A 25,946-nucleotide genomic window follows, 5' to 3' on the forward strand; every position below is an offset into this window, starting at 1 on the left:
TGAAATGATTAATTATATTTTAGAGGTGAAGAAACTGAGACAAAGACATTTAGGCCATCAAAGGCAAGACATCTAACAGAGCAGGATTGAGACTTGAATTACCACTTTTTGTATCTTAGATACTGTGTTCTTCACAAACGTATTGCGTACTCTTCCAAAAGCAACTACAAAAATGTCACAAGATCAGAAGTAGGAATTGGGTCTTCACATCTGTGTATCATGCACTTAAAATACTGTAATGAATTCCTAGCAGTATATTTTAGCTTTTAGTCTTTATTCATAATTAATAATACAAAAAGTAGAAACAGATATGCCATGGCATGCAAGCCATAGGTCATTATCTAGTACTGAACAACCAATAGAAAATCTTCAAGGATTAGAGACATTAGCTAATTCACTACAGCAATTTAGAGAACTGGAAGAGATCATGAAGTAGCATGTAAGAACCTTTGAGGTAGAATTTGTTAACTTTCTGTGTACAAAGATCCTTTTGAAACCTAATGAAATCCATCAACCCTTCTCCAGAGAACAATCACATATAAAAACACTCATATTATTTTCCATAGAATGTCAGAGGATTCACAAAATGCCCTGAAGGGCCTACATGGCTCTCTTGGTCAAAGAACCAAAGTAAAGAATTCATAATTTTTAGGCTATAAATGGTGATACACAGATAGACTTAAAAAGTTTGGTTCCTGAAAAGAGATGCATGATAACAATAACAATTTAAGATAAGAGATAGACAGAAACTTAAAACTCAATTGCACAAAATGGTTGAAAAATACGGAGGAAAATGGAGATTGAAACCTGATAGGAGACCCATCAATATTATTACTGTTGGAAAAGTGGCCCGAGATAGAAGGGATGAGCCATGAATCCCATGAACACTGGGGGCAGCTGTGAGCTGGAGCCAACTCACACCAGTTTGCCCAAAGCCATAGTGTGCATCTCTTCTCAACTCTGCATTAACAATGCCACCTTGACAGCTTGAATCACCATTGATACTATGGAATTGGTAAATACTGCAAATGAGTTTTGTTTCTTTTTTCCTAGGGTTTCAGTTTGCCAGCACACCAGTGACTGGGGTCTGTCTTACATTTGGCTTTGTGAAAAGCAATAGAAATTAGAAGATAATGCCCTTAAAATCTAATGTGTGAAGTAATTATAGAGACCAAAAAGTTATAAAATAATGTATGAAGAGTTGCGATAGTTGCTAATGCAAAATCATACCCCTTATTTGTGCTGCCTTCTAAGCTGAAAATGTTTCCAAAGGTAAATGGAGAAGAGTATTCTGGAAGCAATTCTGTGGAACAATGTAAGAGGTATTGTGTCACCATTTTATTCTTCATGGAAGAATACTCTCCTGAATTTTAAATTCATAGGTCCTATCTAGGCACAGCATCAAAGAATATGAAAACACAAAATATTTCTCCTCTTTCCTTCTGTTTTTTTTTTTTCTCTCCATCAGATTCTTCCAAGTGAATTTAGTTTACAAGATTTTCATTAGTTGCTTAAAGAACATCTTTTGCTTGAACAGTACTATTTTAAGAAGAATTGATTTATAGATTTGGTTTAGAAATTCCATTGTTCTTCCTGAATTGTATACATAGGGGACTTTTGTTCCGACAATTCTACATGCCTGTTTCCTGCATAGAGCTTCAGAAATATAGAACACATAAAAATGTTGAAGTTGAGGAACTTTTACTTTAGATGACCAAAGGACTATAGCATTATAAAGTGTAATCCTAACTAAATCTGCTAAAGAAAAGATCCTATATCTCTTTGGATACTTCTGGCTGGAACTGAGCACGTGCACGCACACACAAAAGATGATGGGAAGGGAGAAATATATTTGAGAATTTTATGAGGTGCAAGCAGAAACGTGGATAATTTTATTTAGCTTGAGTTGTATTGGTCTACAAATTATCTAGGATACTACATATACATGCTGCTGCTGCTGCTGCTGCTGTTGCTAAGTCGCGTCAGTCATGTGCGACTCTGTGCAACCCCACAGATGGCAGCCCACCAGGCTCCTCTGTCCCTGGGATTCTCCAGGCAAGAACACTGGAGTGGGTTGCCATTTCCTTCTCCAATGCATGCATGCATGCTAACTCACTTCAGTTGTGTCCGACTCTGTGCGATTCTACGGACAGCAGCCCACCAGGCTCCTCTGTCCACGGGATTCTCTAGGCAAAAATACTGGAGTGGGTTGCCATTTCCTTCTCCACATATACATGCTATTTACTGTAAATCAGTAAAGGAGGTTGGCTTGTGCTTCGCTTAGATGCAGAGTGGACTTGAGGTAAATTTACTAAATTAGCATTCTAGTAAAATTCAGTACTTCAAGGAGGCACCATTAAAAAGATACTCAGGAGAATCTTGTAGATCAGAGTAACTTATTCCCTAGGTCACAGGTAGAAACAAAAGAAGCTGACAAGGGAAAAAAAAAACAGCTATATGAATGTGAAGGCATAACATTGTTTTCACTATGTTTTTCTATACCTTATGTATGCCCTGCGGAGAAGGCAATGGCACCCTACTCCAGTACTCTTGCCTGGAAAATCCCGTGGATGGAGGAGCCTGGTAGGCTACAGTCCATGGGGTCGCTAAGAGTCGGACATGACTGAGCGACTTCACTTTCACTTTTCCCTTTAATGCACTGGAGAAGGAAATGGCAACCCACGCCAGTGTTCTTGCCTGGAGAATCCCAGGGACGGGGGCGCCTGGTGGGCTGCCATCTATGGGGTCGCACAGAGTCGGACATGGCTGAAGTGGCTTAGCAGCAGCAGCAGCACGTATGCCCTGATTCTTTCGTTTATGTACATCTGTTGTGTTCTCTGTCTTTCCCTTTTTCCAATTCTGTCCAGTAATTCCCATTTGATCAATTTATGGAAAAAATTAAAATTTTTCCTGCAGAAGGATAGATGTAGTTGACATCTCTCAGCCTTGAAATAAGTTGCTTACTTATCTACTTCATTAGCCAGGATTCTAAGTAGGCTTGAATTTGAATTCTCACCATTCCACTGATGTAAGAGGTTAACTCCACATTGAATCTTACTACTTCCCACTCTAGAATATCACATTCATTCCTCTTTGGTTTTTAATCTACATTGTATTCAAATTCTGCCTCGTCTATGAGCCATTCTTTAACCAACATAATAAAGCAGCTGACAAAAGTGAGCAAACTGCTATGAGTAGATTACATAAAGCCATAAGACCCACCCTTGAGTGTGTCCTTGAAGAGGGCCTACACGACATGCCATTCAAAGGCTATTAAGGAATGACATGTGAAAATGACAGCATCACTAAGAAGTTGAGAAGTGGCTCTCCTCTGCTGACCAGGAATGACCATTGGAGATGTAGTCATAGAGCCAGGCTCATTAATGATGCACATGGTAAGGCCTTGACATAACAGAGGCCAGATAGCAGTGATTAATCAGAAAAAAACCAGGAAGCTGCAATTATAAGAACCCCTAATGTCTGAAGGGTAGACAAGAGAGCTTAATGTTCAAGTAGTAGTGGGACATCCCTGGGACAAAATAGACAAACAACCAACAAGTGGTTAGCTAGGTAACATTTATAACAAAAACAAAACAAGAATGGATGACAAGGGGGCTAGAAGAATTGTCATACTTTCTTTGATGCAAGCTTGACCTTGAGTCTGTTTAGGAGAGAAGGATGGAAGAAGGTTTTGGTAGAAAGAAGCATCTTAGATGATTTGTTGTTGTTTAGACACTAAATTGTGTCCAACTTTTTGTAACCACATGGACCATATCATGCCAGGCTCCTCTGTCCATGGGATTTCCCAGGCAAGAATACTGGAGTGGGTAGCCATTCCCTTCTCCAGGGGATCTTCCTGACCCAGGAATCGAACTCGTGTCTCCTGCATTGCAGGCAAATTCTTTACCGTCTGAGCCACCAGGGAACCATGTTGCCAAATTTTTCTTCTTGTATGAAAAGGGCTACACTCATGGAGCCACTTGACTTTGTAATTCTGTTTTACTGCTTACTTCTGAACCGTAGGAATGTATTTGCTCATTTTAGCAACATTTGATGCATATGCACTATGACCCTGCTACTATGTTATTACCTGGAGATACTTACAAAGCATCTATTATTTCACTTAGTTGTGCATGAAAAGCTATGTGATAGATTCTTTAAGAGAAACACAAAGAATGAAAATTAAGGATTACTGGATCCTCATTAAATGAAATATCCATGCTCAAATAATGATTCAATTTCATTTTTAATTAAAGCATGTGAACACTGATTTACTGTGTCGATGTTCATTCTTCTTTGGTTCTTTTGTGTCTATCTTAGCATCACATTTCCTGCTGCCAGCAAGATAACCTGGGGGCAGGGAGGTAAAGCACAACAGAAGGGCACAGACATTCCCCTGGGGTGTATTTATTCCCACTGAGTAAATGACTATATCAGCAAGTTTCCTTATAAAATTCTCCATTCTTAGAGGTAAATGGGTGGCCTTCATATACTCACCCCAAATAAGAGTAAGAGAAGTCTTTCCTCTTCTCTAAAGGCCAAATCAAGCAGCTGCTTTCAGATCAGAAACAGTACTAGGTTTTGTCTATAATAAAATATGTCTGATGAAATAAGGCTGCATCTTGAGTAATTTAGCTTAAATAAAAGGAAGACTTTTTTCAGAAGTGAAGACAATTTATCTAGTCTTCTGGCATTGCTACTTCAGCATCTTTCTTTGTATGCCTTCTAATTTTTCACATCTTGAAAGGTAAGGCATTCCCCACTTACATTAGTACCTGATCTACAGGCCCTCGGAGCTCCTGGTTATTCTTGCTTCCACTGTTTTGTTGACTTCTATGGCTCTGATATCTTCAGAAATCCCAAACCCCGTATAAATGTTTTGTTCTTATCTGTTTAGTTATCATGGCAAAAAAAAAAAAAGTGCTTCCTTTATGTGTATATTTCATGGCACATATAATAAAAAAACCTCAAAATACAATCTTTAAATTATTGTACCTCAATTCTGATTTGAATTACATCTAATATTTGCTTCAATTCTTTATGTTACTAGTATCTCATTATTTTGACCTTTCTTTTCCAATTTTTTTTCTTTCATAATGCTTTATGATCTATTACCTGAATTCAGTTCAGTTCAGTCGCTCAGTCGTGTCCGACTCTTTGCGACCCCATGAATTGCAGCACGCCAGGCCTCTCTGTCCATCACCAACTCCCAGAGTCTACCTAAACCCACGTCCATCGAGTCGGTGACGCCATCCAACCATCTCATCCTCTGTCGTCCCCTTCTCCTCTCGCCCCCAATCCTACCCAGCATTAGGGTCTTTTCCAATGAGTCAACCCTTCGCATGAGGTGGCCAAAGTATTGGAGTTTCAACTTCAACATCAGACCTTCCAATGAACACACAGGACTGATCTCTTTTAGGATGGATTAATTGGATCTCCTTGCAGTCCAAGGGACTCTCAAGAGTCTTCTCCAACACCACAGTTCAAAAGCATCAATTCTTCGGTGCTCAGCTTTCTTCACCGTCCAACTCTCACATCCATACATGACCACTGGAAAAACCATAGCCTTGACTAGACGGACCTTTGTTGGCAAAGTAATGTCTCTGCTTTTAAATATGCTATCTAGGTTGGCCATAACCTTCCTTCCAAGGAGTAAGCGTCTTTTAATTTCATGGCTGCAGTCACCATCAGCAGTGATTCTGGAGCCCAAAAAAATAAAGTCTGACACTGTTTCCACTGTTTCCCCATCTATTTCCCATGGAGTGATGGGACCAGATGCCATGATCTTAGTTTTCTGAACGTTGAGCTTTAAGCCAACTTTTTCACTCTCCTCCTTCACCTTCATCAAGAGGCTTTTTAGTTCTTCTTCACTTCTTCACCCTTATGGTGTCATCTGCATATCTGAGGTTATTGATATTTCTCCCGGCAATCTTGATTCCAGCTTGTGTTTCTTCCAGCCCAGCGTTTCTCATGATGTACTCTGCATATAAGTTAAATAAGAGGGTGACAATATACAGCCTTGAAGTACTCCTTTTCCTATTTGGAACCAGTCTGTTGTTCCATGTCCAGTTCTAACTGTTGCTTCCTGACCTGCATACAGGTTTCTCAAGAGACAGGTCAGATGGTCTGCTATTCCCATCTCTTTCAGAATTTCCCACAGTTTATTGTGATCCACACAGTCAAAGGCTTTGGCATAGTCAATAAAGCAGAAATAGATGTTTTTCTGGAACTCTCTTGCTTTTTCGATGATCCAGCGGATATTGGCAATTTGATCTCTGGTTCCTCTGCCTTTTCTAAAACCAGCTTGAACATCTGGAAGTTCACGGTTCACGTATTGCTGAAGCCTGGCTTGGAGAATTTTGAGCATTACTTTACTAGCATGTGAGATGAGTGCAATTGTGCAGTAGTTTGAGCATTCTTTGGCATTGGCTTTCTTTGGGATTGGAACGAAAACTGACCTCTTCCAGTCCTGTGGCCACTGCTGAGTTTTCCAGATTTGCTGGCATATCGAGTGCAGCACTTTCACAGCATCACCTTTGAGGATTTGAAATAGCTCAACTGGAATTCCATCACCTCCACTAGCTTTGTTCGTAGTGATGCTTTCTAAGGCCCACTTGACTTCACATTCCAGATGTCTGGCTCTCGGTAATTACCTGAATTACCTTAGGATATTTTCTTCTTCGTTCCACAGGGATTTTAACATCTTTGATACTGATGACAGAGATGCTATTCTCTTTTTATTATTATGCAATATTTTAAAGATTTTATACTAGCATTTTTTTTCTGTAGTGCAAAGAAAGACCTTTTCACACCTTTTCACTCCCAATAAACTACTCATGTGACTTGCTCCTGGATGATGTCTCACAAATTATGATCATATAGAGTGCAGGTTCTGACCCATTTTCCAGTTTCTAGAACCTACAGTCCCACTAACACCCATGCTACCAATACTTCTAGCTCTTTGCCACTTTGGAAAGAGAGGCAATTAAAACCTAAATTCCAGAATAATGCTGTTGCCAAATTTTCTTCTGTTTTCACTTCTGCTGACAAACATGTACTTTAGTGAATATTTCAATATTCAACATGTCTCTACTAATGACACCCCTCACACCATCATCTTTGCCTGTTTTTCTTGAGATGAGATGTCTGGTGCAAGAAAAATGCCCTAGGTCACCTTATGGTTAAATATCCTTTAAAAAAAAAAGGTGATTTTTTTTTTGATACAGACTCTGGCTTCCTAAATGTAGTCTGTCATAATGGCATTAAGTGCTGTCCTATGTTTTGACTCAATCTTGTCCATATTCCTTAGTTAGAAGCAGCTAATCACCTTCAAAAATTCTGGATGAAGACTATCTGTCAGCTTTAACTTTAATGTTTCTCTGGTCTATTTCTCTTCCCCTTTATCTTTTTTGAAAACTTAATAGAAAATTGGGAGAGACTGATTTCAGTTAGTACTGGCTAAAAATATTTTAAAATGGAAGTCTATTCTATTTTAAAAAACAATTTATTGAAATATAGTTGTTTTACAATGTTGTGTTAGCTCCAGGTGTAGAGCAAAGTGATTCAGTTATACATATGTACATATATATATATATTAACATTTATATTCATATTCTTTTTTAGATTCTTTTCCATTATGGGTTATTACAAGATATTGAGTATAGTTCCCTGTGCCATACAGTAGGTCCTCTTTGGTTGTCTATTTTATGTATAGTAGTGTGTATATTTTAATCCCAAAGTCTATTTTAAATCTTAGAAAACTCTGAAAGCAATATGCTATACAAATTAGAAAGAGTTGCAACATAGATAGGTATTGATGATCAACAGATGAGGTGAGAGTACATTCAGATTTCTGAATTAGGCAACCTGATATATTAAGTTACCATAGATCTATAGATTGACAACAGATCTATAGAGCTGTTAATCAAAATGGGAAGAAACAGAATATACAAGTTGTGGGAAATATTTCAGATGCCATCGTTTGGTGCTTGAGTTGACTTTGAGATACTTTAATGGAGAAATCCAAGAGTTAGATAGATGGATCTAATATTTAAGAGATTTATTGTTGTCTAGTCACTAAGTTGTATCTGACTCTTTTTCGACCCCATGGACTGCAGCCCACCAGGTTCCTCTGTCCATGGGATTTCCCAGGCAAGAATACTGGAGTGAGTTGCCATTTCCTTCTCCAGGGAATATTCCTGACCCAGGGATCGAACCCATGACTCCTGCATTGGCAGACAGATTCTTTACCACTAAGCTACCAGGGAAGTATTTAGGAAATTAGCTTCAGATTAAATAAATATTTTAAAGTTGGAAAATAAATGAATAAAATAACATTATCCATGAGATGCCTATGGAATTGAAAGTATGTATAAATAGCTAACAACATGTTGGAGAAATAGTCAAACTAAACTTTGACTACATCCATAAGTAAGTTATGTAGTTAATTTGATGATAAAATTGTACAAAAATGAATACACTGCTGCTGCTGCTAAGTCGCTTCAGTCATGTCCGACTCTGCGACTCCATAGACGGAAGCCCACCAGGCTCCTCTGTCCATGGGATTTTCCAAGCAAGAGTACTTGAGTGTGAAAATGGATATACTTAATGGAAATTATCTTGGATGGCTTTTAAAGGAAAAACAGAAGTCTTAAATGAGCTCAAAATATATTTTGGACAATAGTTTTATTTTTACAATAAATTTATGTCCACTATAGATTAATTTGAATTAATGCATCCCATATTATGCTTAAGAATTTCCTGTTTGCTAAATTGTTTGATAAATTTTTCAATAATTTATCTACATGTCATCCAAATCATATGCAATCCAGAAATACAGTTGCTTCATCTCTGAACCATAAAAATATTATATAGGAGATGTGAAAACACAGATATGATGTGAAAACATAATATGGTTGCCATATTTATTAATAGAGAATTATATTACTGTTGAAATATAAGTAATCATCATTATTATTGTAATTATTATTTTCATTAGGAAGTATAGTATAGTTTTTAATAGCACAAGTTCTAAAGTCTTATTTTCTGATTGTCAGTGTAATCTCTTCCAGATTTTATGACCTTTAGCAATTTATACTAACTTCTGAATTTCTTTTTGTTTTATCTGTAATAAAAATATCTCTCTCAAGTTTATCATAGGTTCAAATGACATAATCTTTGTAAAATACCTAGAACATTATATAGAACATTGTCTTAGATTCACACAATATTGTATACCTGAACAACCCTATAAGAGATCAAAGACTAGATTAAGGACCAGGGAATATGTGATACAAAAGAAGATTTTTCCCTATTGATTTTTAGCACAATAGAGGCAGACTCTATAATGGTAAGCAAGGCAGTATTTTAATGTTACAAATTAAAAATAATATCAAGCTTCAGATTCACAGGACCTGAAGCATCTTCCCTCTAGTTCACTTTAGTAAATAAATGTAATGAGGTAGGATAAACTGATGTTGTCTGGGATGGAGTCTTGGGTATATGTGGAACCTGACAAAGAGAGGTTTCCCTGCTAAATTAAAATGACTTTTCCTTAGAATCTGAGTTTAATAATTCTAAAATTCCAAGGCAAAATTAGTCAATTGTTTTCTTAGACTAAGTTCTGCTCATGGTTAAATAGAGTATTTCAGGAAGGCAAATAAAATATAAATCAATTACCAGAAACATATTATATACCTACTATGAGCAATGAATTCTATGAAGCAAAGGTTAGCTAAAACTCACTCCTATTCTCATGTAGCAGAATTAAGATTAACTCCTATTCTCAAGTAGAAGTTTACAATCCAGTTGAAGAATAAGATATGTAATAAAAATATTGGTAAGAGTATAAGATAATAAGTGATAAACATCAAATAGATTTAGCTAAGTAAATTGAAATTAAATTGAACTCAATATCTTATTTCAGTGATGAACTTCACAGACATAATATTGGTGAAAGAAGCAAGATGCAATTAGTATGTACTACATGATTCTATTATATCAAGATCAAGAACAGAGAAAAGTAATTGTAGTACTACAAGTCAGAACAGTGGTTACTACAGGAGAAAATATTGTTAAGGATGAAGCATTAGGAAGCCTTCTGTGTTGGTGGTAAGCATGTATCAGTTGATCATGGGAGTGGTTACATAGGTATGTATAGATACCAGACTTAGCTGTACTCTGAAGTTTTGTGAACTTTACTAAATTTATAGTAAACTTGAACTAAAAATAAATTTTAAATTTAGAAAGTCAAGATCAAACAAGAGAATTCCACTCCTGCATACATTAATGCCAATTTTCTATAATTCCACTTTGCCAACTTTCCTCTTGACTGGCATCCCTGGACTTGAATGGGCCCACACCTGGATCTCCATCCCATTCTGCTGCCTTTATTTGACTGCTGTTTCTGGGAATACTTTGATCCTATTCATAGTCCTCACTGAGCCAAGCCTCCACGAGCCCATGTACTATTTCCTGTCCATGTTGTCCACCACCGACATTGGCTTATGCATCTCAACACTGGTGACAGTACTGGGAATCTTCTGGGTCAATGCCCGAGAAATCAGCTTCAATGCTTGCTTATCACAGATGTTCTTCATTCACCTCTTCACTTTCATGGAATCTTCGGTGCTCCTGGCTATGGCCTTTGATCGTGTTGTGGCCATTTCTAACCCCTTGAGATATGCTACCATTCTAACGCACACGAGGATTGCACAGATTGGTTTAGCAGTCATTACCAGGGGGACAGTCATTCTGACACCACTAGTCCTGCTCCTTAAACGTCTATCATTCTGCCCTAGTCATGTGCTCCGTCACTCCTACTGCTACCACCCTGATGTGATGAAGCGCTCATGTTCAGATACAAAGATCAATAGTGTATTTGGACTAACTGCAATTATCTCTACTGCTGGGGTGGACTCTGTCTTTATCCTGCTTTCCTATGTCTTGATCATTCGCTCAGTTCTCAACATTGCATCCCCAGAGAAGAGGAAGAAGGCCTTCAGCACCTGCATTTCTCATATCACTGCTGTGGCCATATTCTACATCCCTTTGATCAGTCTGTCTTTTGTTCACAGATTTGGAAAACACGCTCCATCCTATGTGCCCACACTCATTGCTAATGTATACTTGCTCATCCCTCCTGTGATGAATCCCATCATCTATAGTGTAAAAACAAAGCCAATTCAAAAAGCTATGCTCAAACTTTTATGTTTCAAGGGAACTCATCTTTAACAATTCTGTATCATAAATATCTATTTCGAAGTCAGTGAAGATTTATCACAAATTGGAGTTATAAACATATGCAATTTTACAGTCCAGTGGAACTAGGTATTATCCATTTCAGTTATCTCCATGATTTAGTTAATCCCATCTAAGGCAATTTTACCTTTTATACCACTAAAATATGAATTCAGAATCTCACTATCTTTCAGTTAGCCTAATTTTACAGATGACTAACCAAATTCCTTTCTCTAATGCTATTTCTGCCCCAAAACACCCATCATTCACTTTGAAATAATTTTACAAATAGCTGAATCAATTTGTATTAAAATTTAAAAACAAAGCAACAAAGCATCTCTTTCATGGTTATTCCTCATACACCAACTAAATGAAGAAGAAATTCCTGTCTGTGATGAATTCCTCCACAATTCTGTTTCAACTTTGCTATAAAGTTTAATCTGTCTTTCTCTCTCTTCACATATTCTGCAATTCTAAGAAAATCAGTCTGCTAAATGCTCCGTCATGTACATGCAACTTTCCTAATGGTGTGTTTTACTGTTGACTCTACTTCAGTCCTGACAACTCCAACTCCAACTTGAAACTCTACTGATATCTCAAGACTCCTCTTTAAATATCTTCTTCACTAAGTTTTTCATGATTATTTCGGTGATATCTGATCTCTCCTTCCCATAATTTGCCTGTTAAGTGCTTTATCTGTATACTTTTTGCCTTTAAATGTTTTGACTATACATTTGTATATAATTATTGTACTTTCCACAAGGCTATAAATTCCCTAAATTAAAAAAAAAAAATGCCTTAATTTTCTTTGAAACGTCTACACCACATAGCAAAACGTCTCTCACAGAGCAGACATAGTGATAGTTGTTGAGTTGAACTCAACATAATAGACTATCAAATTGTCCTTCTGAACAATTCCAGTGATAAGTTATTCAATTCAATGTTTGGCATGTATAACATAAGAAATCGCTCTTATAACTTATCCCAATTTTTCTGCCTGTGTTATCTAGTAATTGATCAGTTCTGAATTTCTCAATCATATAGGGAAAGGGTTACTTTGGAACTTGAGATTGCACTCTCAGGAACTTATCCCAGTTTCCATAAAGCTCAATTTGACTAAGAATAATTTAAGCCATTTTTTAAAAATTGAATGTGTTTTCCAGAACTGCTGCTATTAGGTAAGTTTTGAAATTTTTTCCAATGCCAGAGACAAAAACTTATAAACCATCTTCAAACGCTCACTTTCCTTTTGCTTCTGCATGCAATGAATCTGTATTTCTTGACTGTTCTAACAGTCTATCTGTGTTAGAAATATCTCTTTCCGAAATATCTCTTTCATCTCCATCAACAACACTTAACTTTCTACACTTAATCTTGGCTTCCTTTTAAGTTTAAAAGCCTCTAACATTGTCCCTTTTCCTCCTGTTTTCTGTCAAGTAGTCAGAAAAAAATTTTGCAAATGGCTTTTGAATTAAATTTTAGTTATACAAGAAATAATAATAAATATATTCCCACTAATAAAAGATTTTATAGAAAAAGCCAAAGTCCTCCTTGATATAATCCCTCAAGTTCAATCATTCCACCTTCCCCGTAGGTAACCACTGTATGAATTTGATTTTTATCCTTCGTTGTTTATGCATATGTATTCATAAACATAGAAAAAATAAAATGTAAAGCAAATTTTTTCATTTGTAGTTCAGACAGTACTTTCCTAGCGATATTCTGCCTGTTATTTCAAGAATTGCGTAAAACCAAGTAGAGAAATTTGCCATTGCCCAGAATTCCTCTCTCTCCCTCTTCCTTCATATCTCCTATTCAACACATTCCTAGGTATCAGCTCAGTGTGGTTTCAAACCTCACTGTCTATTTCTGTATTTGTCTGTAGTATCTATTTGGTAAATTAGCACTGAGCTGCTAATTTGTATAGACATAGAAATGCTTCGAAATGCTATCTTGAAGGTTTATTTCCCCAGACTCAATTAAATACCCTCCTGGCAATGGCACCCCACTCCAGTACTCTTGCCTGGAAAATCCCATGGACAGAGGAGCCTGGTAGGCTGCAGTCCATGGGGTCGCTAAGAGTCGGACACAACTGAGCGACTTCACTTTCACTTTTCCCTTTCATGCACTGGAGAAGGAAATGGCAACCCACTCCAGTATTCTTGCCTGGAGAATCCCAGGGACGGGGGAGCCTGGTAGGCTGCCATCTATGGGGTCGCACAGAGTCGGACACGACTGAAGCGACTTAGCAGCAGCAGCAGCAATTATTCTAGCTCATTGCCAAGCAATGCCCTGGATTTGTTCATCTGATTCGTCCCACTCTACTTCACTCTCTCACTTCCTCACAGATGATGATAAGACAGTGGCACACTACGCCATCTGAGATATCACCAGCTCAGGGTTTTGAAGCCACAAAAGTAGAACAAATAAAACTAAGGACATGGCCATCCCAAATTACATTCTTACTCATTTTCCAGTAGTAACATGCTCCTAGTATCTCTAATAAACAGACTTTAGGATGGACATTGAGACTATAAATGTGAACAAGATTAGCTGCTTACTCTAAGTGAGCCATTGCTTAGTAAGGAATATAATTTGCAAAGATGTAGTTGCATTAAAATGTTTATTATAGATGTTCCTGCTCTCCAGGAGACTTAGTAAAAGACACAAACATTGACTGATTCAACTTTAAATAGCAATTCTACTTTATTATAACCATGGTATGAAATCACAAACCATGATACAGAAGTTGATAGGAACAAGCAAAACAAAAATGATAGGAGCAAGTTAAAATGAGAAGTAATAATGTGGCATATTAATTGAATTAATAATTCAATGGGAATGTTGTATCCACTATATACAATTTTAACTGACATTCAAATTTTAAAGAAAATACCTCTTGTCTGTAATATATTCCCCAAAGGCCTTTCCATAGGATTGTAATACAGGGCTAGATATATATTGATGGATGGGCATCTTGTTAAAAATACAGATCCCTGGTTCATCCATACAGTGGTTGCTAAGAAGAGCTATCAAGCCACAAAAGACATTGACGAACCTTAAATGGATACTATAAAGTGAAAGTAATCAATCTGAAAAGGCTACGTATTATATAATTCCAACTATATGACATTTTGGCTAAAGGTAAAACCATGGAGACAAGAACTTAGGGGGAGGGAAGGATGAATAGATGGAGCGGAGAGAACTTTTACGGCAATTAGATACTATGATGGTGAATACATGTCATTATACATTTGTCAAAATATGTACCATGAACCACACCAAGAATGAATCTTAATGTAAACTATGAACATTGAATGATAATGGTATGTCAGTGCTGGTTTATTGATTGCAACAAATGTATCACATTGATGAGGGATGTTGATGGTAAGGGAGGCTGTGCGTGTGTTAGAGAGGGATGTATATGGCGTTGTGTAATTTCCACTTAATTTTTAAAAATAATTGTGGAAACTTATTTTTAGCTGTGCTGGATCTTTGTTGCTGTGTGGGCTTTTCTCTAGTGGGAGCAAGCAGGGGCTACTCTCTAGCTGTGGTGCATGGGCTTCTCACTGTGGTGGCTTCTCTTGTTGAGCAGCACAGTCTCTAAGTTGCGTGGGCTTCGGTAGTTGTGGTTCCTGGGCTCCAGAGCACAGACTCAATCGTTGTGGTGCATGGGCTTAGTTGCTCCACAGCATGTGGAATCTTCCCGGACCACAGATGGAACCCGCATCTCCTGCATTGGTGGGCCAATTCTTTACCACTGAGCCACCATGAAGGTCCTTTACTTAATTTTGATATGAAACTAAAACGGCTCTAAAATAATCAAAATCTAGGGATTTCCCTGGCTCCAGTGGTTAAGATTTTGCCTTCCAATGCAGGGAATCTGTGTTTGACCCCTGGTCAGGGAGCTAAGCTGCCACCTGCCTCATGGACAGAAAAACTAAAAACATAAAACAGAAGCAATGTTACAACAAATTCAATAAAGACTTCAAAAAAATTAAAAACAAAATCTACAAAAATTTACCCTCCTTCAACCCCCCTCCAGAATATAGTATTTTACCAGTTCTAGCTTAAGAATCTATAGTTAAAATAAGATTCCTCAGGTATATCTAAAAGTTAGCCAGCTTGGGGAGCCACTGAGATATAAAAGGATACAACAAGGTGTTGTACAATATCTGTGGTTTATTCATTATCTCCAATCTAAATTTATTTGTTTTGATGTCTATCTGTGAAGGAAAATTTAAATCTTCCTCTATGTGAAATGTGTGCTCAGTGGTAAGTCGCTTAAGTCGTGTCTGACTCTGTGCAACCCTATAGACTGTAGCCAACCAGGCTCCTCAGTCCATGGGATTCTCCAGGCAAGAATACTGGGCAGGTTGCCATGCCCTCCTCCAGGGGATCATCCGACCTAGGGATCAAACCCGAGTCTCCTGAGTATCCTGCATTGCAGGCTGATTCTTTACCATGGAGCCACTGGCGAAGCCCTGTCTGTGGAATAACTGGATCTAAAATCCTAGTATAGGAGGATGATATTTTTTCTTCTCCAAAGCATGCATGGAAACTGTACTTGCAGGCTTTTCGTGTTTACTCAATATTTATATTTTCCTGTCATATAATTTCAATATCAACCATCGTAAGTCAAAAAGAAAACAACCTCGGCAATTGTAGTACACTAAACAGTGTGGGAGAGTAAGCCAATTTAGGCATGCAGAGTGACTCTGAAGAACAAAGGCAAAACAAACAACTGGCCAGAAAGATCCCTTAGGAATGGGGTTTTCTGATGGGTAAATGACTCTCCCGAGAGTGGGTTCTTCATAGAGAACCTCTACTCTGGGAACTGAAGGAGATCACATAGCCCTGTCTCTTCCTCACCCTCTTCACTTGACATAAGTGCAAGGGCATCAGAGAGACATGGATGTGTATTAATGTTGGAAGGTTTATGTGGACTCATTTTGCTGTAGGAGATTTGGCTTCTTCAGGGGAAGTATTTTTAAGAGGAAATTATAATAGCCTTGCAAACGAAAGATGTTGTAGAATTGCCTTTGATTTAAGAATTTACCACAGGATGTGCTCCTGAAATTATCACAACATTGTTAATCAGCTATATTCATTTTATTGTTTTCAGTGCAGCTTAGAAATAAAGAACAGATATTCTTTCCAATGTACTGAATCTCCATTCTGAAAAATTTAAACAATGAAATTCTGAAAATCAAAAAGTAATCCAGGTTATGTGGTCAATTTGAAAACTGACTAGGAGTCCTTAGAAAAGATATCTAAAATATATTATTCATGGTACTGAACATAGAGAGTTCAAACAGTCCAAAAAGCTGAATTTCAGTCATCAATATATAATTCTGCCATGAAAAGTGAGATTTGATTTATTTAAGTGAAAATATTGACTATGGGATATCTGGGGTCATATGCTCAAATCCTAGTGTTGAGCTTCAAAGAGATAAATAATTTATCCAAAACTAATAGTGATTTACTACTAGTAAAGTGTGAAAGTTTCATTAGTATCTTCCTTACAACAATATTGTTCCATTCAGAATAACAGACTATAATACTCTTCAAGAGATCAAGATATTCAAGCCAGACTGATATCAAAGAGATGAATGTGAAGTCACTTAACTTAGGTTAAATATGCCAGCAGTGACTATGAAAATGAATAGAACTAATTTTTAGTATTTTAACTCAAATCTATGATTCCAGCAGGTCTCATTATACAATGTTAATCTTACCAGTCATGTTAATAATTTAGCATGTAAGCAAATAATGCTTTTTCATCTCCCTTGAATGTTGATAAGGAAATAAGTTTTAAGTAGAACAATAAAAATCAGAACACACACACAAAAAAACCTATCAAAGCACCAAGTGTTTGAAATGTTAATGTCTATGCATTTACACAACTATTTAGAGACAAAGAAACATGACAGCATATGGCTGTTGAAGAAAAAACTCACATGAATACTTGACATTTTAGCAACCCACATATATATGTAACATAAAAGTTTATTTATTTAATGTTATTCTACCAATTTTACCACCATCGAGAAGCATTGGTATGTACCATGGTGGAATTTAATGAATTTTGAATATACCAAGATGGAATTCAAAACCTAGCTTTTCCTTTGTATGAAATATTACAAAATTTATTTCTCTAATTTTTACTTTCCTGGATGAAAAGCCTGAGTCTTAAAAACAATATGGTTTTCAAATTAAATGAGATTCTTCACTTAAAGTGCTAAATAACAGGCCTGACATACTGTGAAATTCTATAAATGATTGGTCTTAACTTCCTTTCAAAGTAACTTTCACTTTCAAAGTAACTCTAACTATTATCATCTCCAATTTATCAATGAGAAAATGTTATCAAGAATATTCTGTCCTCTGATTTCAAACCTTTTTGCATATTAATTTTTCATGATGCCAGAAAACTGAGTGAGAAATTGATTTAATTTTACTTAATATACCTTTCTATCAAATAATTATAAAATTAATAGAACGTGAATCACTTTATATCATGACAGTAGCCATTCCATAATCAGTAAAACATGCACTTGAATTTTTATTTATGTGGAGCCCTTTTAGAATCTCTCATATATTTAAGATACTAAGTAGTGTCCATAACCATGTACCAGTGAAGTCTTTTTAAATTACAACTGCATAGAATAAGAAAAAAATCATGGAGATGACTAATTCAATCACCTTAATATATTAACATCAAATGACAAGACCAAAGACATGTGGCTATTCTGAACAAAAACTGAGCAGCCTCAGATGTAAGATATGTTGGGATCTCAGTAGCCTATAAGAACAGGAATAAAATTTGAGACTGGATAGCAATAATAGCTGGGGATTAAAAATAAAAGTAGTCACAAGAGGCATCTCAAACTAAGATGTGGAGCCAAAAATGTTTCAATCACTAAGGAAGTAAAATCATGTAGGTATAACACAGCTATAGGAGTATATTCTCCAAATTAAGTGGTTCGAGAATCATGTTTCCAATATTCATGAGTGACCAATGGAATTCCAGTAAATGACTGGGACTATGAGGAAGTCATCCAATTTTCAAGAGGCAAAGAGAAGAAAATTAAGAATATATACAGCACCACCAGATTGGCTTAGTGAGGATCTTAGCAAGAGTTTGCAGTACATAAGGGGACTAGATCAGAGTTAAGTCAATATGAGAAAGGAAAAAAAAAGAAAACATTCAGGACCTAACTTACATAACAAAAAATCTACTGGTGGAACTGCAAGTTCAAATATGTTACTTACTTTGAGAAATCCAGGCTCTGTAAGGGTATTGTTCTGAGACTGTAGGCAAATAAAGGGTGGCAATAATTGCAACAAGACTAGGCTGAAGAGGGAGTATCTAATACCAGGTATCTGCACACCCTACTCTTAACCCTGAAATTTAATACTGTTGCCTCTGAAAGGAGTAATTGCTAAGGGCAATATCACAGAGAATTATCTTTACCAGTTATGTTTCAACACAACTACAATGACAACAGACATAAAAGGAAAAAAATCAAGATTAGAAATGTAACCCTATTACAATATTGTAAAGTAATTAGCCCCCAACTAAAATAAATAAATTTATAAAAAAAAAAAAGAAAAAAAGAAAAAAAAAAAAAAAAAAGAAATGTAACCCTAGATTAGTAATAACCCAATCAAGTCAGGGGTAAGATCCATTGACCAAGAAATAATAAATAGGATATTTCAACATGTATAAAATTATTTCCTTAAAAAATTGCTTCCTAGAAAGACTATATATTTTTAAATGTATGATAAAGTTCCACAATAATGCACTAGAATTAATACAAATATTATATCATATGATGTATTTTTATTAAGTAATACATCTTTCTTTTATAACCTATTATTACTTTGAGGTCTCCATTAACTTCTTGGTATTTTCAGATTATCTTAATCCAATTCTCCTTTATGTGGGGAGTACAAAGAAAGGGGGAAAAAAACGCTTAGGATCAAAGTGAAAGATGACAAAAAGTACTCTTGAGATTTTATTAAAAATGCCCTCTTCTCTATTACAAATCAGGAGACAAGAATTATGGAGAAGTTCAGTACAGCAAAGAAAGAATAAAGACTAGGGAGCAAAAAATTGGGGATAAGGTGCTAAGGAAAATCTCCAATTTGATTTATCTAACTGCAGTTAATAAAAATCATAATGAATTTACTGAATGGTGTTTTCATTTATCATTATAGGACATTTTATTTCAACACTATTATTCATCCATAGTATAAATACCACCTTTTCTTTCCCAACATTACTTCCTCTTCTCTGATCTTTTTACTGATGGGAGTTCCAGGACTAGAAGCTGCCCATGCCTGGTTTTCCATCCCTTTCTGCTGTCTCTACATAACTGCCTTATCTGGGAATGGTGTAATTCTATTTGTCATCATCCCTGAGTCAAGTCTCCCACCGACCTGGGATTGTGTATTTCAACACTAGTCACCATCCTGGGCATATTCTGGTTCAACGCAAGACAGATCAGTTTCAATGCCTGCGTTGCCCAGACATTCTTCTTTAAACTTTTTACTGTCATGGAGACTTCAGTGCTCCTGGCAATGGCCTTTGATTGCTTCATTGCTATTTGTAACTAACTGAGATATGCTGCCATTCTGATTGATTCCAGAATTATCAAAGTATGGTTTGCCATCCTAGTCAGAGGCACAGTGATCCTAACGCCTATGACCCTACTTCTTAAACATTTGTCCTTCTGAAAAACCCATGTGCTCCATCATTCCTATTGCTTCCATCCTGATATAATCCAGCTCTCATGTTCTGACAATAAGATCAACGGTGTTTAAGGACTTACTGTCCTCATAGTTGCTGCAGGAGTGGACTCCATCTTTATTCTTCTCTCCTATGTCTTGATTATTAAGGCCAAGCTGAGCCTTGCTTCCCCAGAGGAGAAGCATAAGGCCTTTAGGACTTATATCTCCCTCATAGGTGCTGTTGCCATCTTCTACATCCCTCTCATTAGCTTGTGCTTTGTCCATAGATTTGGGGAAAAGGCACCTCCTGATGCACACACTCTTATGGCCAATGTGTATTTGCTTATTGACCAGTGATGAATCCCATTATCTATAGTGTGAAAACCAAACAGATCATTAGAACAATTTTAAAAAGTCCTTTTCCCAAGGGATTTGAGTTTGACTCTAACAACTCTGCAATAAAGGCTACTCCTTAGCTATGACTTCTAAAACCTAGTTTAGTTAATATCATCTCTTCTGTCTGTAACTCGAAAGAGAAAAAAGGAGAAGGTTGGTTGGGTGGGGTGGGGATGTAGTTTGGTGAAAATTTACATTTTTTAGTGTTTAAATTTTATTTATTTATTTTCATTGAAGTATAGTTGTACAATATTATATGTTACAGGTGTATGATACAGTGATTTACAATTTTTAAAGCTTATACTACATTTATAGTTGTTATAAAATATTGACTATATTCCCCATGTTGCACAGTATATTCTTGTAGCTTATTTCATATATAATAGCTTGTACCTTTTAGTCCCCTAACTTTATATTGCCCCTTATCTCTTCCCTTTGCCCACTGGTGAACACTAGTTTGTTCTCTAAATGTGTAAGTCTGTTTCTTTTTTTTTATCATATTCACTAACTTGTTGCATTTTTAGATTCTACATTTAAGTGATATCATACAGTATTTGTCTTTCTCTCTCTGACTTATTTCATTTAGCGTAACCCTCCAAGTCCATCCACATTGTTGCATATGATCTGATATTTTTGTTTAAAAGATCTCAAGAAATCTATTCTAAAAATTATTAAAACTAATAAATCACATCAATAAAGTTCAATAAAACAAGATCAATATGTTAAAAATCCATTGTATTTCTATACACTAACAAAGAACAACTCTAATTTGAAATTAAGGAATAATTTCATTTACAATAGAATCAAAAAGAATAAAAATACTTGGAAATAATTTTAGCCAAGGAGGTGCAAAACTTATACACTGAAAACATTGTAGACAAAAGCACTGCTCAAAGAAATTAAAGAAGTTGGAAATAAATTAAAAGATATATAATGGTTTTGAATTTAGAGACTTAATATGGCTATATTTCCCAAACTGATTCTTAAATTGTAATGAAATCCTTACTAAAATTCAAGTTTGTTTCTTTACATAAATTAACAAACTGGTCTCAAAATGCATATGAAATTTTAAGGCACCCAGAATAGCAAAAACCAATAGCAAAAACCAGAAAAAGGCAGCAAAGTTGGAAGAGTCACACTAAACAATTTCAAAATGTATTATATGGTTACAGTAATCAAGGTAGTATAATACTGGCATAGGGTAGACATATAGTTTAATGAAATAGAATTGAGAATATAGAAATAAAAGCTCACATTTCTTTTCAGTTGATTTTTGACACATATGTGAATAAAGTTCAATGAGGAAAGAACAGTGTTAACAAATGTTTCTGCCACTCAAATGTCCCTCAACTGAAAAACACTTATATATAACACAATCGATTTATACAATGGAACATTATTTGACAACTAGGAAGAGAGAAGCATTTACACTTACCACAAAATAGATGAATCTTTAAAATATTATGCTAATTGAAAAAAGCCAGTACCACAAGACTACACAGTATATGATTCAATTTATATGAAGTGTCTAAAGTAGGCAAATCTACAGAGACACAAGCATTGGGTTTGACAAAAGGTTCCTTTGTTTTTTCCCATATGATGGTTCTAGTAGTGCTTAGTCATCTTTAACTTCATCCACAATTCTGTTAGATTGTACTGTGACAGCTATCATATCAGCATGCATTAAAAAATACTTCTCAAAATTGGGAACTTTTGTGAACACATTTTATTATTGAAGCTGGATGAAAAAAGGCAACATTTTTGGCATACTATGTTTTATTATTTCAGAAAAGGTAAGAATACAACTGAAAAGCCAAAAAAAAAAAAAAAAAAGATTGTACAGCATATGAAGAAGGTACTGTGACTGATCAAACACATCAAAAGTGGTTTGCAAAGTTTTGTGCTGGATATTTCTCTCTGAACGGTCCTTCACAATTGGTAGACCAGTTGAATTTGATAGCAATCAAATTGAGACATTAATTGAGAAAAATCAAAGTTATACTGTGCAGGAGATAGCCAAAATACTCAAAATATCCAAATCAAACATTGAAAATCATTTGCAGCAGCTTGGCTATGTTAATCGCTCCGACGTTGGTAAGGTCACTTTGATGTTGCAACATGGACCCTCCCTGCTTGCTTAGGCTCACTTGTCACTCACTGCCCCACCCGCACCCAATGCTGCAGACACACTGAATATGCTAATTAGACACTTTAGTTTTTCCCGTGCTCTATTCTCCCATGTCTCCTGATGTACTTGGTACTGATCTACCCGCAGGATAAGTACATGCCTTTTAAGGCTCTCACCATAAATATGCCCTTTTATAATCATCAAGTGTTATGGCTGTTTCTTCTCTAGGCTTTCTGCATTTAGAGGGTACTGACTCAGTTCCATTCTCTGCATTACCAGTGCAAAACCTGGGTATGTGATAGATACTTAAAGTGCTTTATGAAATAATTAATGAACTTTTAAAAAGAAATGTAAAGTTTTCTTAGAAATGTACAAAATTCATGCACTTGATATTGGAGGCTGATAGATTTCGCAGCTGGGTATGGGGTTGTGTGGGGATCACGAGTGAGCCTAGTCATAGAGCGGGTGGTTTGCTTTGGATATTCTACTCACAAATTTACTTTGAACAAACTTTTACAAGGATACAAAGTCAAGAAACTATCATACCATATCAATCCTTGCATAGAAAATGAAAAAAACGAATGTAACAAATCTTTGAACAGACGTAGGTTTTCAACTCTTCTGGGTATATACTAAGGCGTACAACTGCTGGATCGCATGGTATCAGTATGTTTGTTTAGTTTTGTAAGAAACCACCAAGTTGTCTTCTAAAGGGGCTGTACCATTCTGCATTCCCATCAGCAATGAATGAGAGTTCCTGTTGCTTCAAATCCTCACAAGAATTTGATGTCAGGGTTAAGGAGTTTGGCATTTCTAACAGATGTGTAGTAGTATCTTATTACTGTCTTATTTCATTTCCCTGATGACTTACGATGTGGATCATGTTTTCATAAGCTTGTTAGCTGAGTTACTGTCTTGTAAATTGTACAGGGGTAATATTGCTTTTGAATGAGAACTACAATCATAATCCATTCAGGATTCTCTTTGGGGGAAGGAAAAAAAGTTAGACTGAAATGAATTGCCCTCCACAGTCAGTTGTTTGGGGCACAAGTGTTCGAAGGACACAGCTGGATGGAGTTCTCTCTTAGGAATTGATGGTTTTTCTGCTGGGTAAATGGCTTTCCCAGGAAGCTCCTGGACTCCTTATAAACCCTTTCTCAGATCTGAGAGTTCTCTCATTCCTGAAAAATGCCTATGAGTTCTCGTAACAAAAGAGAACTTTGGAGATGGTTTAAGGGGGCAGGACTGCTCAGGAACTGTTTCCTAAGCCTTAGGACAGAGACCTTTTTGCCAGTAAGTTTCTGAGTTTGAGATTCTCTCTCTCTCTAAGAGACTGGTGCTGCCTGGGATGGCTTTCAAAGGGTCAAGTGACCTCCCTTTCCACACTCAAGAAGTCTTCTTTGCATGAGGTCAATGTTTAAGTGCATTGAAGTCTTTTCTAAATATATGAGGAGCTGTGTAATTTTCAGATAGTTTATAAAGCCAAAGTTCAAAAGAAGTTGGTGCATTTGGTAGTACATATTCAAGAGAATAGTATATTATAGTCATATATATAAATTTAAAAACAATTTTTGTGTTGTTCAACATAGTTATTAAAATAGTGACTGCAGTTGTGAACATGTGTTCATTATTGCACATGTTTCATTAAGTTCTTTTTAAAATAAGAAGTGAAGAAAAGAGTGAAATCAGAGAGAACGCAGTTCAACTCCTGGTTTTGCCGTGTGGATAAATGGGAGAAAGTAACATGATTTTGCTGAGCCTTGGTTTCGTAATCTTAGTCTCAATGTTTTCATCTGTAAAAAGGAGCTTATATACTATGCATTTGTGAGAGTAATGGATGTGAAGCTTTGTGATGGGACAATCTATTTACAGGGTCTTGATGGTCTGGTTACAAGGATGCTTAGGTTACAAGGATTCTTTGAGAATTCTTAAAGAATTCACCATGGGGAAGAAAGAGACATAAATGTATTTTTCCAAGAAGAGTTATTTATCATTTGCTCATTAGTTTTAGTGCAAGAACAACTAAGGGTAGTTTAAGAAACACAGAATTAAGAAAGGGAAAGCCATTCCTTCCCACATGTTTTACTAACAGAGTTCTCTGAATTAGAATAGCCCTGCTATGTTTCCCTTTCATTATATCAGTGGAAAAAAAGACATCATAAGAAGCTTAGAGAATAGTGGAAAGAATGATTCAAAGAAAGAGGTAAAATGATGTAACTTGTTTGGCCCATAGGAGACAATGAAAAATTATTGCTACTGTTAAGAAGACTAGCTTTGACACTTGGACAATCCATGAGGTCACTTAATTTATTTACTATAATTAAAGGAGCTATAACTTGAGAGCCTGCTTCTGCTATGGAACCAAACTTAGATCCCCTTGTCTTTGTGCAGTACAGCCCACTAACTGGTTGTGGTGAAGAAAGTGCAGCATTTAGTTCAGGGCGTTACGCAAGGGGTTCTGGACAGCTTGTGTTCAAACAAGCAAACTCCCATATCTGATGAATTTCAGGAAAGCACCTTAAGGCAAGGTGAGGGAGGGGTGTCCCAGGTTCTGTGATCAGCTGGTGTACAATACTCTAGTTGGTTAATAGTGAGGAAACAGTTTGGTGTTAGAATTGTTAACATCAATCTTCCAGCTCCAATAGGTCTGGGGGCAATGTGTTCATCATAATTAAGTAGTTAAGTTCTTCCATATGGTGTGGGTTTTAGCATCTGTAAAAAGAAAAGAAAAACAATTCTGAAAATGTGCATTAGATACTGTTTTCGCTCAGGGTTACTTGAGATGCCACCTCTCTGGCTTGATGTCCTAACAATACCCACTGAGTAAAACAAAACTCTCAACTTTTCAGTTGTGAATATTTTTTTTTAAGTTGACATTGGGAATGTGGAGATCAAGTACATGTTCTAATTCCTGCAAGTCAAATGTGAAAAAGTGTGCCTTCTCTTTCAAATGAGGTCCATGGATTTTATTTTTTTATGCATTGCCTATTAATTCAAATTTTCCACTCATTTTTAAAAAGTAAGTCCTCAAGGGGCTGCCTATACTGAACATATTTCTCTTTTTTTCTCAAATGCCATCTTTATTACAAGTCCTGTAACTAGTTAGTCCCACTCAGGTTGAAGCTGTGCCGTGTTCTTTAAGGAGCTGGCATGAAACTCATCAAACTAACTTAAACTGAGATTTGTTTTTTCCCACGTAACATATAAACTATCTTCATGCACTAGGCCTAATTTTAATCCTGTTCATTGCACTTTGGCATTTTGTCAATTATTAACGTATTTCTTGAAAGGATGCATACATGAATGAGAGAAAGAATATATACATATTTTAAAATCCATGCATTCTTTATACAGATAAAAATAGGGTGTCAGAAAATTTAGGACAAAAACCAATATAAAGGAACTTATTTGATACTAGAGATTTCTTGATCTGGGTTGAGTATATGCT

At 36.3% G+C, this 25,946-nt stretch overlaps 2 protein-coding genes and 1 pseudogene across 3 annotated transcripts in view; all 3 read left to right on the forward strand.

The window, feature by feature from the left end:
- LOC145525653 (olfactory receptor 51I2-like) overlaps positions 1–25,946 on the forward strand; it is a 550,369-nt gene that overhangs the window by 452,541 nt on the left and 71,882 nt on the right. The gene's annotated exons all lie outside the window — the stretch shown is intronic.
- LOC145525677 (olfactory receptor OR51C1-like) lies at positions 10,288–11,232 on the forward strand. Its single transcript, XM_081539203.1, has one exon. It carries the CDS (start codon positions 10,288–10,290, stop codon positions 11,230–11,232), a length of 945 nt encoding a protein of 314 aa, XP_081395329.1.
- LOC145526382 (olfactory receptor OR51C1-like) lies at positions 14,429–20,450 on the forward strand (annotated as a pseudogene).

This window comes from Giraffa tippelskirchi, chromosome 11 (assembly GCF_054371585.1).
Source record: "Giraffa tippelskirchi isolate mGirTip1 chromosome 11, T2T-mGirTip1v1.2.pri, whole genome shotgun sequence".
NCBI classification, from domain to species: Eukaryota; Metazoa; Chordata; class Mammalia; order Artiodactyla; family Giraffidae; genus Giraffa; species Giraffa tippelskirchi.